Below are 18,630 nucleotides of genomic sequence, written 5' to 3'. Positions count from 1 at the left end.
CTTTTTCTTGCCCATGCAAAAACTAACTCACCTTCAAGTCATCACCAGGCACCTGAGTATATCAATAGAGCGTTTACGCATGTGAACTTAAGCAAATTACCTTTTTGAACCTCAGATCCTCCTCTACAAAGTGCAGGCAATAACAGTATTAATTTTGCAGGATTGTGGCTGGTACAAATGAAATAGAACACATTCAGCTCTGTGCCTGGTCCATGATAATTACAAAAAGGTCTGATGAACTTAACTGAAAGCACTTGCCTTGAAATGGCTCTCTGTATATTTAGGAAGCATTCAAAAATAACCACCAGGGCAAGGCAGTGCATGATAAAGGTCAATGATGGACAGACACCAAGTGGGATCCAGGTGGTAGTGAACAAGAGATGGTTTGAATAGTCAAGGAAGTCTTTACTGATGAAAAGTGATATTGGCTTGGCCTTGAAGAATGGGCAATGTTTAAAATGAGGTGGATAATGAAAAAAAGGAGATGAATTAGCAATGTACCAGGAAAAAATAGTAGACCAGTTGCTTTTGAACTGACTGTGCCCACCATTCTTTTGCTAGAGCTCTTTACCATACTGGACTTTGAGAATACTTAATTACTGTGACCTTACCTCCTCTACATACTGTATTTATAAGATCCACTTGTTAAGAAAGCCTGGGTTTTAACTTGAATTCCTATTCTATTATGTACTAGCTCTGTACCTTTGGTCAAGTTATTCAAATTCTTTAGACCTCAGTTTTTTCCTCTATAAAATGGGGGTAATTTTCCCACTATTCATAGGGTTGCAAGAATGAAATGAGACAACTCATGCAAGGAGATGGGCACACAGTAACGGTATGATGAATGTCATTACTATTTTTACTGTTGTTATCATCACACAGATAATCCAAAGGAATGTGACTATCTAGGGAGTTAATGAAAATAATTCAGTTATCACGTCCCAACCTGAACCCAGTATCTCCCTCCTACAGACTAGGTTCTCCTCTGATGTAGTTTAACTCAATTAATAGCATCACCACCCACCCAGTCACCTGGGCTGAAAGGCTGTTATTTAAAGTATAAATTGGTATAATCTTACTGAAAGGCAATGTGGAAATGTTGAATGTAGAAATGTCTAGTAATCACCTTTAAAACACAAAAGCCTCTTTTGATCCAGTAATGCTACTTTTGAGAACTGATCCAAAATAAATGATAATTAAAAGATGTATACAAATATTTAACTGTAATAATGTTCATGTTAGCATTATTTGTGATAGCAAAAGTAGAATATAACTTAAATATATCTCAGTAGGGAATTAAAAGGTATGTATAGCATATGAATAAATGTAAGACATATTCATGTACATATATATAAATGTACACACATGTATGTATGCATGTATGTCTACATACAGGCATGTATAAAGAACACACATACAAGTGTGTACACGTATATGTGTATGTATACACATACATGTGTATGTATACAAAGAACATAAATCAGCCTATCTTTAGTTAATTGAGATTATACGTATTTCTTATGTTCTTCCTTATGCTTGCATTTTTTAATTTTTCTAAATAAATAAATACATAAGTAAATAAATGCAGCTGTATGTTTTTAATAAAAAAAAATAGCAAAGAGCTTCAGATTAAAAATCTGATTTTTCTTGTCTGTTTACTTTATAAGAGAACAATCATGAATTCCTGCCAATTCTACTCCTTCAGAACGTTTCTTGAATTGGTTCCTTATTTTCCATTCCTATTGCTCTGGTTCAGGCCCTCAGTATTTCTTCCATGAACTAACGCTGATGGGTTTCCTTAATCCAGGCCACCGCCAATTCAGCTGAATTACATTTATCATAAACAAATGTCCACACAAATGGCCCTTTGAATGGCATTCTCTTCACTTTCTTTCACCCAAGGGGCCTAGACATGCCCTGAAGCTCACACTTCAATGAGTAAGTGTAAAAATGCAGCAAAGAATTCTCTGTAACACTGAAGTGGCACTAAGTTTGGAGAATGAGAAAGGTATAAAAACTACACAATCTGGACCATTTAGTTAGTGGCAAGAAACTGTATACATCTCTGTTATTCCTGAAGATATCCTGTATTGTAGCAAAGTCCAACAACTTGCATTCATAATGATGTTGCATTTCAAAAAAACAAGATTCAAACTGAGCTCAGCTTACTAGGTTTAAGGAGGCAGGGAAGCACTGTTAAAGGCTTCTGTCAAAAGCAAATACATCTGATTGTTTAAAGAAGCTGAATGAGAAACTTCATTTTTCTCAAACCCCTCAATCCAAATAAATACTCTTATACGGCAATGTTATGAAGTAAATTTCTTATCATGATGCATCTTAAAGTCACTATTAAAATTTTGCAGTATTTTTCTATTCAAAATCATGAAAAAAGTGTTGCTGAATCTCCACATATGCCATGTGCCAAAAAAAAAAAAAAAAGACTTATAAAAGTGTGAACTTACAAAATGAACAAGTTTTAGGTGATGATTTTACCTGATACTGTAGTTTGTTTACTTACAAAAATAATTTACTACAGGTTATTTTAACAAATATTTCTGCCGATGCATTTTTAATTGATTTATATGAAACTTTTAAACACTGCAGATATCTCCTAGAATGAACTATACATCCCATTATGCATATTTTAGGGGCTGGGAATTAAAAATTTAAGTCTTCCCTCTATGATGTTGTAGGAAAGAGAACAAAGAATGTTTAAAACTGGGGGAAGGCAATTCGGGATTGTAAAACTTATGGGACTCATATCCTAAGAGGAACAATCAAATGGGCAGGGTCATTATGAGCTCCCGAGCTGCTTATGATTTTGCTGATAAAGTAACACACATTTTGTGGCCAAAACCCACATCATTTTATCCATCATGCAAACCTACTAATCAGAGGTTGCCTTAATGAGGGACTCTGATCTGGTGATTCACAAGGACACATCAAAAAAAGAAACCATAAATATTTCTAGAAGCATCATGTGGATCCCAGTGACAATGGCTGTGTTATAATTTTTACCAATAAAGGGAGACAAGGGGGGGCTGGGAATTGCTGCACAGGCCATGTCAGTCACTTCTCATGACCACTGATCCTTTTCATACCTGGAGAAGGCAGTCTCCAAGAGGAGCCCTGGGGAAAGAGGACAGGAGTCTGACCCTACTCTGTCTTTCTGAGGACAGAGGCCCTCTCGTCCCACCCAGACTCCCTTAGGAATGTGCTGAGTTTTGTGAGGGCAAAATTGAAAGCAGATGAAATGTGCTTCTGGATCATTTTATCCTTCTACAAATATTTACTAATTGCCATCTATGTGCCACCTACTACTGTGTGGACTAAGAGGAGATGTAGAGACAGATACAATAGGGAGTCACTTCCACCAGCACTTACAATCCGGTGAGGGGAAAACAGCTTATACCTCAGTTGTAAGTTGATATAAAGGTGAATTCCCCCTGACACAGTCTCTAGTCTAAGGGCAAAGGGCCCTCCTCTCACAAAGTCCTGCACTATATGTGGCATCAGAATGTTGGAGAAAAGGCTGCCAATAAGGCTTCTGTTTTTGCTGTTGTTTTAAATGTTACTACAATGAATCTAAACCCCTGCTTACATGCTCTGAAGTGAAGGGCACTTGAAAAATAAGCACACTATAAAGTAATAAGTAACAAATGTTTCCCTGGTAAATTTAAGAATTCTTCGGCTAATGTACTAAAAAGAAAATGTAATTTTTTCCCTCACATATAATTTATCTAATCATTTATCTCATTTCTTTTTTGCCATTGACCCTTTTGGCAAGCTGGTAATGCCCACAGATGATGCCTTCCAGAACAATGTTTTTGCATGTCTGAAATAAAATAAGATTATGAAGAAAAGCCAATTATGCTGAAATACAGTTATCAAAAATTTGTGATATAGTAATATAAATGCTTCTTTATTAACACACTAAATAACATCTAACGAGAGATCTGATAACTACTATAATTTTGTAGTGATGAACAAAGATAATATTTTGAGATATCTGCAATAATTTACCATGATATGAAAATATTTGTGAATTTTACTGGTGACAAATTCATATGTATTGTTAATACTACTATGATTTGTTGCCCATATTGATAACTGAATAAAATGTCAAATTTCAGTAACATGTTAGTGCAAATAAAGGTATCTTTCTCTTTCTGAGTTTATGGACCCCTTTGGGGGAAGGAGGAGACAGGTTAAGAACTCCTACCACACTACATGTGTGTATATACACATATAGATATGCCAACACACATACACATATTTCAAATATTGTTCTAGAATCATATATGTTCCTAGCTTAGAAAACTTTGGTATTTATGGATTCATGAAACAGATTTCCTGTTTTTTGGTTTTGTTTTTTGCCACTAATGGACATGGTCTGTTAGAGATGGGTTGGAGGAAAATAGTTAATCACTAGTACAATTGTTCCCAGACTATGTCCTGGGGAGCCCCACATTTCCATTGGGGCATCTCAACAGTGCCATGGTTGCTGAGAATGCCCACCCTCACCCAATCCTCAAGTTGACCAAAATGAGAGAAGACTTTGATTAATTTATTGCAGTGCTGGAGGAGATTTCCTTCATAGAACAACAGTTTGACAGCTTAAAAATTTTTGATTAACAACTGTACTAGCATATATATTCCTCACTGTTTTTTCCCTGGTCCTACTATAAATTCAAAAAATGGGTTTATACCCTATAAAATGGTGAAGAGAGCGACCATATTCTAATTTAATTAACTTCATACCATCCAAATAACTGTAAGGGTAGTCAAGATTAGTAGATTATCCTTTGAGAAATGTCTGTCAGAAGAGGAACACTAATGAGGTTTTCCAAAGACACATGGGTTTCCCAAACAGAAGCGGATAAGTAGCAGGCAAGAGAGAAGACAGCAGCAGGGAAAGGAATAAAAGAATGACATGGGGAGCTATGCAAAAGTTAGGAAACCAGAGGTAACCAAATAATAGTCCTTGCTCTCAGCACCACTTTTCAAAGAGCAAATGGTTATAGGATTTGAGGACAGGGCAGAAGGGGTCTAGTCAAATAGAGGGCTAAAGAAAGAAAAAAAGTGAACAGGAAGATGGTAAGGGGGGGGGGGCACTGGTAGAAAATAACTCCCACACAGCCATCTCCTTGCTATATATTATACGTAGCACAATGCTAAATTTATCCAGAAATATAACACAACTTTCTGTCTAGAAATTAAGCTTGATGGATAAGGCTTTAGTCCTTATGGTTATCCAGGGTCCAAGTTATTTAGTCTCTTTAATCAAAATACTAAAATAAAATCATTACCCATTAGGCTATTACCCTTCCCCCAATCTCCAAACACACAAGCAAAAATTAATTGCAAGCCAGGAAGAAAGAAGGCAATTTAGACAGTAACAGCTTGGCATGGACTGAGCTGGATTTCCTAATAGCATTTGTCTGTTTGTGAATGTATATTTTATTTACAGCCTTCACTTCCTTGACCTTATTGAAAGTAATTTATTTTTAGCTAATCTGCATTTCATTTAAACCACCAAATACTCCATCAATGAACCAGCCAAGTAGCACCCATAACAAGTAGCAGTCGTGTTGGTACCATTAGTAAATGGGTAAACATTTAAAGGAGACATTTGGGAACGGGCAGTCCTCAGCAGCTATTAAATGCTACAGGTACCAATTTATGAACTTGCAAATATGGGCTTCAAGATATTCCTTCAACTGAGCTGTCACTCCCTGCTTCGTTTTTCTTATTTCACTAATCTCTTCCAAACCTGGGATTTCTCATGGACCAAGAATATGTTTTCCTCTTTAATGTGTTATCCTTCCCAGGACTTAAACCAGTCCAAAAACAGTAAAACGTTAAAGGTAGAATTTCAGGCATCAATTAAAATAAAAAAACAAGCAAACAAGAAAAATGTGTTTAAGGAGGAAATTCTTTAGCAATCTGTCAAGTCACATGGTTTCTGTGGTGACCACTGCCCCACCATGTATTAAGCCAAGCCCATTCCCCAACTGAATTCAGCTCATCTCATCTCTATACTATACTGGTTCTGCTAGGTCCTTGCTAATGAGAGAGAGGTCATCCAGGTGTGTAATACCCAGTCTCAGATGAGTTTACATCAACCTTCAACTCACCTCACACTATGTAACATGAAGTTCATGTACTGCACCCCAATCAATCAATTCTCCCCACTATATCCCACCTACGAATGCTTTTTGGCTACAGAACCCAAAATAGCACTTTGCCCCCTCAAAACTAAACCCTTTCATTATTCAAAACCTTACCTCCTCTGTGACTCATTTTCAGACTAACACACCTGTCGGCAGTACCTTCAATCAAAATAGCACCCTCTTTCACAATCGTGCACCTGTTTCAGCAACAAACTCACAGAACCTGGAACTGCAGGGACATTAGACATAATCTGACCCAACCTATTTATTTTAACTTCCTAAAGGGGCAGTTCAGAGCCTGAGAGGTTAAGTGACTTGCCTGGGGCTGTATAGCATGATAGCCATGGAATTGGGAGCACCAACTCTTTGCAATCCTCAGTGCTTTCTCTGAAAGATGAAGTTTACGTCCAGGCTATCTCCAAAATTTCTATGGAAACAGAATTCACTGGTTTTCAATTTTCAATGAATGCAGATTCGTTCCGCATCTCAACAAACATCTCCAAGAACTAAATTTCCTGATTAGGTCCATTTTGTTTTTGAATTGTCTGGAATATCACCATACAGCCTAAATTAACAACTTTTCATTTTAAAAAGTAGGGAGGCTGACCTTTAAAAAACTATACATGCCCAACAATATATATTTATCTGTGAGTTTATCAATTAGCTACCATAACCCTATTTTTACATGACATAGACATTCAGGAACATGCCCTCCCCATTCCTGTCCACTCTGGAATAAAACAGTGAGCTACACTGTAAATGATATGAATGATTTCAACAATGAAAAATGCAAACAGTGGGCCCGACGGACAATGGCAAATCCTTAATTCTCCTTCCTGTATATTTTCATGAGGATCCAAAGCAATGCAGAAGAACAACTTCACAGGGCTAAAGAAAGTGGACTGCATTAGGCAGGATAAAGTTTTGTGAACTACTTTCTACTGAATCTTCAACTATGATCTGCTACCAGATACACGAAAACTGTCCTTTTATCAGATAGGGATCTAGCAGGGTTCATAAAGAAAATTATGATCTTGTTTTGAATAATGGGATTCTTATAGTCTAATTAAATTTAAAGACATGCTCTTCCCTTGTACTCAAACTGCATACATACAATACCAATACCCAAACAGTAACTTTTTTTGTCTCTCCTTTCTGTTCCCTTTTGTATCCACCAGGTGTGCTGGGAACAAAGAAATTCTAACATACAAAAATAAAAGTTTGCTAACATGGAAAACTAGTGGATGGTTTTTTTAGAATGTTCATGAAATCTTTCCCTTGCTAAGGAACAAGTCAAGTTTCCTTTCTGTGGTGAGCTCTACCAATGACTGCAAAAATGTGATTCAATTTGCATGCTGGCTTATCCTTAACATACCTTGAAGTAGCTGTGCAAAGACTTCAGGGTCATTAAAGCAAAGGAAGTTGCAATTAAGTTATAAGGTATAATTTCTGTTTTTGTTTTTTATCTTCACTTTTCTTATTTCTTGGACTCATCCCCATACAACTATGCTGTGCATCTCAAATCTCTTCTTGGGAATCCTAAAATACAAGTGACTGAGCAACGGTGGGTTGAGCTAATGATTAGTGACCACTGGTGCCTCCACCTTTGTGTTAAGAAGGATTCTGAGAAGATACCTGTATTCTTTTTTTATTTTTTATTTTATTTTTTGGAGATACCTGTATTCAACAGGAAACAGTGTTGTGGCAGATCACTGAGGTGGGAATTGAATCAAATCTTCCACAATATCTGCACCTTGCAAAATGACTATAAAAGCGGATGAAGAATTTGAGAAGAAACAGACCTAATAACTTGCTATTAACAGTGTGAACTGCTTAGCATCTGAGATGGGAGAAGGGTTCTAACTAAAAGGCAAATACTTTTTTTTTTCTTTAAAATGATATTCAGGCCAGAAGAAGGTATGAAGAGGCAGACAAGTGTGAAATTTCAAATTTGGAAGATTTCATGGAGCAAACCTAAAACACACAGAAAATAGCCAGGGTACGGGGGAAAAAAGTCCTGGTGAAAACTGCGAAGTGAAGGGTTTTTTTGCTTTTATTTTTCTCTTGGGGAGGGGGTTGTTAATGTGAGAAGATAACTAAAGAAGAGGGAAAATAACTAAAGTAAGGGAACAAGAGTAAAAGACCCACTAGCCTATGGGAAATGGCACCTTGCATCAGATAACAGGAGTCACCACAGAATCCTAGGAAGCTTCCAAGAGAGGTTCATTACTGAAGTAGTAAAACAAAAGTAAAGATAAAAGGGAAGGAATGTATTTTATTCGGCATTAAAAGACATTTAACTAGGCTATAGCTATGGTTTTAAATGTTCTCTAAAGTGGATTGTGGTGAATCTTCTCTAGAGGTAGGATTCTAAATCACCACTGATCCTTTCTTTCTCCTCTCTTAAATTTAGTTTTCTACCAGCTTGTTTGCCTTCTTCTGGCTCCAATACTTTATTATTATTATTATTTTTTTATGGCTGGATTCTTCTGAGACTGGTGATAACTCTGGCCTTATATGGTTACCTACTGAGTCTGTACTTTCTGCCAGGTTAGCTCCAAAATTTCTATGGAAACAGAATTCACTGGTTTTTCAACTCTTCCTTTCAGATTGATTCTGCATATCAACAAACATCCCCAAGAACTAAATTTTCTGATTTGGTCCATTTTGTTTTTGAATTGTCTGCAATATGACCATACACTAACAATTTTTCATTTTAAAAAAATAGGGAGGATGACCTTTAAAAAGTATACATGCCCAACAGTAAATATTCTTTCAGAACTTCTATTCAAATAAATAGTTTAGTACTGAAAAAAATACAAGTGGATAGATCAAAGGGATATTATCTCTCCCACCCAAACTAAACCTTAGAGAAAATAATGGAAAGTCCAATGAAGAATCTTTTTCTCATTTGAGTTTTGGTGAAAGTGGAAAGATGGGATTTGATGAGGATTTTGATAAAATAACCTGGAAAAACCTAGTTAACTTCTCCATTTTTATAGACACTTAACTTTTCATTGCATTTTATTTTTATTTAAGCACATCTTCAACACACACACATACATACCCCCAACTCTTTAAAAAAAAAAAAGGGCCTGAAATTTTAGTTACACCACATGTGGTTTTCATTTGTGAAAAATGAACAAGCTGTTTGTGGTTAAACTGTCTAATCGCCTGTTATCAATCTAGCGCTGCATTCAAGATTTACAGGATACATCAGCTTCTGTGCCACATTAGCTGTAAAGGGGGGGGGGGGGGGGAGGAAAAAGGAGGAGGAGAGAGTTTATCCTGAGGAATAATATTTCCAATGCAGCCACACTCGCACTACATCTGGTTGTGCTGGTAGCGGCAGTTAAATTGAAATATTTCACAGCGTGTGTCAGAAACATGCAGAATGGTAATTATGACAGATCTGATTAAGCCGGAGTGCCACAAGCTCCCTGGCCAGCGCCGGTTGTGCAGGTGTGACCTTGTGCGTGCCTGCGTGTGTAAATAAAATTAATTACAAGCGAGAGGGTGAAGGCTTCAGTGACATCACAAAGCGGAGAAACTCCCAAGGGGGAGACCTAATGGAATATTTTCCCTCAGTCTAATAATACAGTTCATATTGACTTGAGGTAATTAGTGGGATCATTAAAGCAGTTTTCCCGGCGTATTTGGCTGCCTGATCAGATTAGTGAAAATGTTCTTCAGAACAAGCCCTGTGTGGTCTGCCAGAGAGGAGGAAATAAAAAGCAACAAAGCATATTTTGGAATGATAAGCAGCGCTGGACTTTTACTCTAGCAAAAAAAATCTCTACTTCTCTCTGGAGCCTACAGATCTAAATGTCCTGTCCATTTTAATTCTTCTATTCAACTTGGGTATTCCTATACACATTCGGAGCTATTTCTTTCGTTTCCTTTCTCCCCATCAAATCAGACTGCTTCATCACCAGGAGCCATCCCAACTTCCAACAGATCTCTTTTAAACAAGGAGATTTTAAAATTGGGAAAAGTATTGTCAAGGACTTCTTTACTGTTACCTGACGACATGGGGCAATTGGGAGAGTCAAAAATCAGGGCAAGGGATGCCACTTAAAATTCACCTACTAAACAAAAGATTCTTCTCTTACGTAACACAGAACAGAGATTTAAATGCTTATTCGCATTTGGATCTCAAAATGGGTGTTGCGTGGGCCAAAGTTGGGGCAAACATTCTTCCCGTTGAGCAGAACACCGAGCCCTCATCAAGAAAAGGGCCATTTGTTTGAAAATACTCTATTGAGCATGCTCTACCTTGCCACTGGAATATGCCAAGCGCTGTCACAGATGGCAGGCTCTGACAGTTCCCATCCGTAGCGCCGATACTCGACAGTTCAGCACAAGATCAGTGACATTCTGTCTCATTAGAACCACGCTAATTATCACAGCTAGTTTCAGGGGAAACCATGTGTTGCAATGGTCAATTTGAAGGAGTCTGTGCATCAACAAACTGGTAATAAGGATCAGACACCTTATTATATGACAGCATGCTGCCTATGATCTGATTTACGGAATCAGAGGCAGTGAGGCGGCCGAGGAGGCTGGCAGTTTATGAAACAGTGCGATGAAGCCCAATTCCTGAAGCATACTGGTTGAAAAGGGAATTGTTAAAAAAATACACAAAGGCAACTGGAATTGCTGAATCGAGCCATCAAAGGAGAATAGATTCTCTATGAACATACAACAGAAGTAGATGAAGACTTAGGAAAAAAGACAACTTCATCAATTTAACAATTGTATGGCAACTCCACATGAGGAGGGAACTTGTATTTTACAAGGTATTTCATGATAAATTACTGAATGGCTATGTTTCTACTAATCTCTAAAATATATACATTTATTTTTACACGAGCATCTATGACATTGTTGTGTTTTGTCATGCAAAAGAATTGCATGTGTAAAAGCTTAACAACTATACTTATAAAAATGAATCATCTTAAAGGTTACTTTTTAAGATACTGAAGGTATTCGGCAGAGCAGAAAAAAAAAACCCACATGAGATTCGTATTAGCAACATAAGTTCTTCCACCCTTCTCTTAGCACCTTTCATTGATGTGAAATTTTAATGGTGCAGTTTCTTCCAGAGCTATTTTTCTATTGTCATTTTGCATAAATGCATTTTCATAGTTCATTCATTTTACAGGGCCTTTATTTTCATTTCTCATATGAGGAAAAAAAAGAAGATAAAGCTAAAATAAAACCTACCTTTACTACCCAAAACATAAAAGACAACTGTTGAGACTTCTGAGAAAACACTTTTTCTTTCAACTTGGTAGTTTGCTGAAGGATTATATCAGTGTTATGGTTATGTGCTAAGTTTAAGCGAGCTACATTCAGTTTGAGGATTAACTGCTGTTTAGAGTTAAACCCCACTGGTTTGCTCTCTTCCCTGCTCCTATCTTGTGGATGCCTGAGCCTGTCCTGAAAAACTTACTCTTCACCTGTCAAAACTGATTATATTGTAAAAGAGCTTCCAGAAAGAGGAACTTCCACAGAATATTCTTCCTCTGTACCTTTCAATTTATACTAATATTTTAGAACAAAAGGTGGTCTCTGATTTAAAAAAGAGTCTACAAATACATCACTGGTGTACTCATACTTTAGAATGCATGTGCTGCAATACTTTAAAAGTGACCCACTCTTGTGGTAACCTTCCTTGGACTTCCTCATAGAATAATCCTCCTTAAAGACCAGGCCCAATATTCACAAACAGATGCCTTTCAAATATTGTCTAAAATTTTCTTGCAACATTTTTCAAGATGGAGAAAATGGGCTTCATGAGTTATGACTATATTTCTAACAGTTAACTTATTAAATGAGTCAATGAGGAAAAAGTATTTATATGATTTTAGTGAATTAATTTCAAATGTAAGGGAAAAAGAGTGAAAATTTTAAATGATTTGAAAGGGGCAATAAGATAACTGAAAATCTTCTGTCCAACTTGTTTAAAATAGGTAACATTAAGTGTATAGAAGGAAAAACATCCCTCTACATGCTTTTCTAGCCCAAAATATAATAAGCAAGTAAGTGTTCTACTGAATAATCCTGGGCCCCCTTAATCAAACCCTAGATTTGTAAAACACAGGCTTGTCTTTAAAATGTAGACAGGCTGATATTCAGATCCACATGTTTAGCTCTTAAAACATCGTGTAACATACAGTCATGTACCTTTTAAACTGTTAGAGTATGTCAATATTTGTATATTTAAAACCACTGATTTCAATAGTCCTTTTAGCAAGCACCTAGAAATATAAAGATAGGTCTGCATTTTAGAAAATTAAATCCAATATGGATTCCCACTAATTTACACATAAGAGATTTTTAGATGGTTATCAACATAGGACACCTTAAGCAGGAGATGACGGATGGAAGTCCACATCCTTCTTATTCAAGAATGCAGCTCAGGACATCCCACATGGGTGTTAAATTGCACCGGGGCAGGCTGCCAAAGTGGCTACACCTTAGGTTGTCTTGCCTCTCTCCTTGCTCATCCCTCAAAGTACTTCTCTGGCCCTTCTTCCACCAGGGAAGTCAATTCAGGTCAATTTAAGCTGCATCTCCCCAAAGTTACCTCTACCCGGAAAATAAATAAATAACTAAAAATAAAAATAAAAATAAGATACAAGCACTAGATGGAGAGTGTGTAATGAGGCAGTTCTCTCTTCAGACCCTGGCTGAAGAAAACTGGATTTGCTCAAGAGAAGGGGTTGTGAGGACAGGATGTAAAGATCATCCACAGCTTCCCAGAAAAAGGATGTGGCACCAGGAATAACAGAAACCGTGACTCTCACATCTGCAGGGGCCTCCTTTGTGTCTTCGATAGGAGGCTACACAGGTGAAATCGTGTTGCAGCAAAGTCTGTTGCATGAACATTCCAAAAGAATGAATCAGCATAGAGCTTCAAAGTGTAGTTTCCCTGAAGTGTAATTTAATTCTAACAAAATAAAGGATGCCTTCACTAACGAGCTGTAATACAGAGCGCAATCGTGGTTCCGTGATTTTTTTTTCCCTGGGTTTTGTCACGATACACTCCTGTTCCCGGCAATGAAAATTACTTTTTTTTTTTTTTTTTTTTGCCCCATCTCCAGCCCCACTGATTCGTGACCTATCATCTTACATGTATTTAAGACAGTCCAATCACTCTGGAAGAATTTCCAAACCCAAAGGTCAAAAAGATGCACTGGAGCTTCCTTCTTTCTTCCACCTCCTTCACTCCTCTCCCCCTCACAAAAGGCTTTAAATCTCAAGGGCAAAAGTGAATGGAAAAAAATCTCAAGCTGAAAAGTGAATGGAAAAAAGGCCAAAGTCTTTAAATTACTTGGTCTCTTCCACTGGTTGTGCTATCTCTGCAGAGGCAAAAATCCACTTTTTTTTTTTTTTTTTTTTAAAGCACTAAAAAACCATACCTAGCAACTAGCTGGAGCACTAGCAGCCAAAGAGTCCTGTAACTCTACAGGACTAGTGGATAGAGACTGCCAAAGATTATATTCAGTCATGTTCAGTCAAATAGAATTTTCATCATCTAGTTGCTTTACCTAAAAGAAATATCCTGTTCAGTAAAGCACTAGAGAGAAATCATTTTCTAAACACAAGTGGCAATGCAGCGCCATTCTGTAAAAGCCCTTTACTCCTGCTTTACTGTATCTGCAAGCTCCACCTCTACAGACATGAAAATCGATGTAACAATTCGATGTACAAGGCGAGGCCTATGGCGCTGCTAATGTCCCCTTGCTGGACATACACCTTAAGTCTCAGAGCTCTCAGGGGGATTGCTGTGGAATAAAATTAGATTCCAACATCTGCCACCATTAAGGAAAAAATTCCATTTCCATCTCCCATATGAAAACACTATAACCAATGAACAGTAACTGAACCTTGATACCGTAATGGTTATTACCCAAATCAACTATTTTTTTTAAACAGTAAAATTAGCGGATTCTGCTCTCATAATTATTTGAATGTTATCAGACTAAATGTTTGATAAAATTCCAATATGATTCACTTGGAAAAACTGCTGCTTATTTGAATACTCAGAATATAAAGTGTATTCATTTGTAGCTATTCACATTATGTTTAAAGCATATCATCTTTTTAAAGTTTGCATTAGCCTGCTTTCCTACCCAAGCACAAAAAGTAGCCTACCTTCAGTTTTTATTCGCATATTTTATTCAGACGTTTCTAGGAGAGTTAAAAACAATCTCATTTCTATTACTCATCGAAGAGAAGATATAATACATGTGAAATGGTGGCATCCACAGAGTTGGTTTCTTTTACTGAAAATACTTTGTGCATTAGTCAGTACATAGCACGACTGTGATGTGTCTGGTTTCATAACATTCTGGGACTGTAGAGACCTTAAAAAATGCTTATGCAGCCTGCCATTCAGGGTATCCACCTAAAGCTTTACCTTTTAGTCCAAAATGAAAAGTATCTGAGATAAATACATAGATAACAAATAAGCTACTCTGTGTAGAGACCTGAGCCTCTTGCTTAGCACATAATAAGACATCATCCATTTGTGTCGAGTGCTGTATAATTTAAAAACTCTTTTGCATCTATTGTAGCATGTGATCTTCTCCCACAGTCAAAGAATCTTTGGCTTAAAAAGGTTAAATAATTTCTCAGTATTATAACATCAGTGATACAGATAGGACCATAGGCTACTCGGAGTCCTCTACCATGTACCTCCCTTCACCCCAAGTGGACATGAAAAAAGCCTGGATTCCAAGGACCCTATGCTTATAAGAACCCATATTCCATGAAAATGTCAATGAAGAAAGGAAAGCTCACACCGTTTCCTCTAGCACTTAGTCCAATACCCCTAATTCCTCTGTTCCAGAGCAGGCTATTACTTAAATGCTGAAGCTCCTAGAACCCTGTGGAAATACTAAAATAGGGCTGAGGCAGAGAATTGAGAAACTTGGATTGGCTCTACTGTTTATCAGACTAGTGACTCTCATGTATAAACTGAAGAAAATAAGGCTAGATCCAAAGGTTATTCTGAGAATTAAATGTAGGTCATACATTAGGCACAGTGGGGTCTAGCACAAGGATGGCGCTAGTCGATAAGCCAACCCAGAGGATCAGAAGCAGTTGGAACAAGATGGGGTGAAATAAAAGTGACTCCAGCTCTCTCCTCTTCATATACACTTCATTTTCAGGGACCTCTGCCTCACTCCGACAATCTGTGGCACATACATCTCAGAAGTAAATAATTCTTTTAGAAGTTAAAAATTTTGACCATGGAAGAGGTTAGTCTGATTTGAAGTTTTGTTTTTTGGTGTTTTTTTTTTTTTTTTGGTTCGTTTGCTAGTTTTTCCTGTTTCTTTCACAGAAATCATTGGCAGAAGAGAACTTAAATGACTACTTTCCCTTAATAAGTCAGACTCCTTCACTCAGTGATAAGTAGACTTTTTGGACTGTTTATTTTTAAGTAATCGCCAATCTTTCTACATATTTTCATAATGAGGGAAGCACTGACACCTAAACTGAATAACAAAGAGAAAAGTATAAAAATCCTCTGTTAGGAAGTTACAGGATATTAGTGGTTAGGAATAACTATCTGAAAGAATGAAAGTTAATGGTATGCTTGACCCCACAGCCAACAACTGGCTCCTAGGATTCTCTCTTAATCAGTAATGAGGGGATTAGCTAATAGCTTTAGAGGTTCTGGGAAACACACCATCCTGGCAGAGACACAGAAGATGCCAATCGACGCTGCTGGAAGAGACAAATGGGGAGCTTTGTAGGACAGGGGTCCAAAGAACAAGCATGTTTAAAAAACTTACCAGAACACCACTCACATGAAATTACCAATCCGTTGTTGCCATTGTATGAACAGTTCCCAAACAGCCCAGGTGAGCAGATTTGGGGATATCATTTAAAAGAAACAAAGAATGAAGATAGCAAAGGGGCGGCAAACTGAAAGTAGCTATGCTATAAATGGGGAGGCAGGAAAGGTCACTGAATTAAGTGACAGATGATGAGCAATTAAATGACAGTTATGGAGGAATTTTAATATTTATTTTTGTTCATTTTAAGGCTGACCCTTATTACAATAATACCCGCCTAGTTCCTTGGTTATCCATTTTCGGGATTTGGAGAAAGTGGCTCTGTAACAATACAGTCTGTTATTCTTGATAAATTTAATTGGACAGGTCAGAAAAGATGCAGGATCAGAAAGAAAGGCAAGATAATATACGTTTGAATACAAGATCTTCATCATAATTAGACTAAATAGCCCAAAACAAGAATGTGCAGGGTGGGTGGGTGAGGGGTAAAGTGAGAACAGGACATTTCTCCTTAATGCATAGTCTTGGCATGTAAATGAAGACATCTGAAGAAGCACACAGGTTTGAAGCGGCTCTAACATTCTATCATAATTAGAAACATTTCAAGAGCCCTGTAATTTCCAATCAAAATTACAGTAATTTCCGATATACAAGCCATGATTCATGACAGAATTTTACATTCCATGAGAGATTACGGTGGCCTGATGTATGACACACTGAGTACTGCACTAACATAAACAATTCAGTTTAATGTTTAAACAGCACTTGATGTTTAGAATCTCACAATAAAAGAAACATATTATTGTAGAAATTATCACTTTGACAGTGATTGAAGGGTAGGCAGGCATGTGGCCTATAAAGCTATAATTTTTACAGTCCACAGCTTGAGTTTAATCATTTTTATATAACATTTCCAAGATATCCCTTAAGTATTTCACCCAGCCTATCACTTAAATAAGAACAACCTTATCTAAAGCAAAACCCCTATTAAGTGCCATTATAAATGCTGATAGAGGAAAAAATTAGGAAGAGCTAAAACAAAGTATGGTATAGTAAATGCAGCATATTGTAAATACTCTCAGAACTGTATATTTTTATCAGAAGTTGACATCAGCCAGGCCCTTTTATAAAGGAGAGTTCACTAATGATAGGGAAAATATATTTGTTTAAAACTGCAAGTTGTTAAAAACTCACCTGAGCCCTTGACTGCCTCTAAATTCCCACCTTGGTAATGTTACCAAATATTGTTGTAAAGGAGAAGGCAGTTTAGCATTCTTCTGGCCCTTTAAAAAGTATTCCTGTCTTCCAACAAAGGTTTATAAGTAATTATGTTTGTTCCTATAGATGACCCTGCTTTGGATGAGCATAAATTTTCAGTATATGAAAATTATAAAGAACTTCATTATCTCTCCTTTGTTATGTTCTTATCTTGTTTGGTAGGGACTTGCAACTTCTCTCTGATTCAATCCTATTCATTTACAATTCATCAGATTTGGACAGCTTTTCTAATTGTAATCAATTTGTATGGCTTATATATCTTCTATCTATGGAAAAACTAAGGTCATTAGTGTGCAAAGGTATGTGTGGTGGGAGTGCCAGTTTGTTTTCGTAAGTGCACCTAATAGTTGTGGATGCCTGAGTTGGAACAGAAGAAACTATTATGTTTGTAGTATTTTGGGACAGAAATCAAGGTCATTTGAGCAATAATGTAACAATAGTAATTGAAGTTATTTGTACCAGTACAATCGACCACATTGAGAAACTGCCTATACTTATGATACTCTTCAGAAAACAACTAGTAACTGACCCAGAGATATCCTGAGAAATCCCTGGTCTGGAGAGTAGGTGTTGGAGGAAACAAAACCATGTACCTCCCGCCTGAATCTGAACAACGCTTTGTCCATCACAGAGCTCTGTCAATAATCCTGGAGACTGTGCCCTCTCAGTGATGTGCGTTCATACTGAACAGACACCCCTCTGAATGAAATTTTCACAAGCGTTGCGGATCAACATTCTCAGCGCCTAACAGAGGTTCTTACCTGGCTTTTGGTCGCTGCAACCTTTGCAAACAGTGCTTGGGACACTTTAGCGCGCTTCATTTCCTGCTGAATCTCATCATAAATGGAAGCATTAATGTTCATGGTATTGTTCTCTGGTTTCCCATTCCTCTCAGTGGCAATCGTAGCTGTTTTCACCTACAAAACAATTTGAACATGACTGTCATTTTTCATTGGCCAAATTGTTTTGAAGCTTTTCAGGCTCAGCATCCAAACTGGACATGGTTGCTCCTTTTATGATCAAGGTGATCAACAGTGCAGTCATTCAACATTAGTTATTACCCGGAGATCAGATTGCTTAAGTTAAGAAAGTCACATTGTCACAGGTGATTGCATCTGTAATAAGACAGCAACTGCCAGCTGACAAACAGGAATTAGAATGCCATAAAGTAAGTTTTCTGGAAAACAGAATAGTTTCAAAGACTTGAAAACCCTAAACTAATTGTTTCCCAATTACTGTCCATTGCAATTCTAACAAAGGAATTTCACAATTAAAATCATAATGCCCAGTGCTGTATCTTCACTGGGTGCCCAGTGCCTAATAGACAATTGCATCACTAATAGCTATTACATACTATGGCCTTTTTA

The 18,630-nt window shown here is 37.2% G+C and overlaps 1 protein-coding gene across 6 annotated transcripts in view; it reads right to left on the bottom strand.

Annotated features, from left to right (window-relative positions):
• The window catches only part of SATB1 (SATB homeobox 1), a 101,825-nt gene that overhangs the window by 16,776 nt on the left and 66,419 nt on the right, over positions 1-18,630 (bottom strand). For all 6 annotated transcript variants that reach the window (XM_041733780.1, XM_041733784.1, XM_041733785.1 and 3 more), the window contains one exon: positions 18,025-18,180. In XM_041733780.1, coding sequence (XP_041589714.1) covers positions 18,025-18,180 — 156 coding nt within the window. The remainder of the gene's footprint in view (positions 1-18,024; positions 18,181-18,630) is intronic.

This window comes from Vulpes lagopus, chromosome 19, assembly GCF_018345385.1.
Source record: "Vulpes lagopus strain Blue_001 chromosome 19, ASM1834538v1, whole genome shotgun sequence".
Lineage (NCBI taxonomy): Eukaryota > Metazoa > Chordata > Mammalia > Carnivora > Canidae > Vulpes > Vulpes lagopus.
This window is presented reverse-complemented; position numbering and strand designations above follow the sequence as displayed.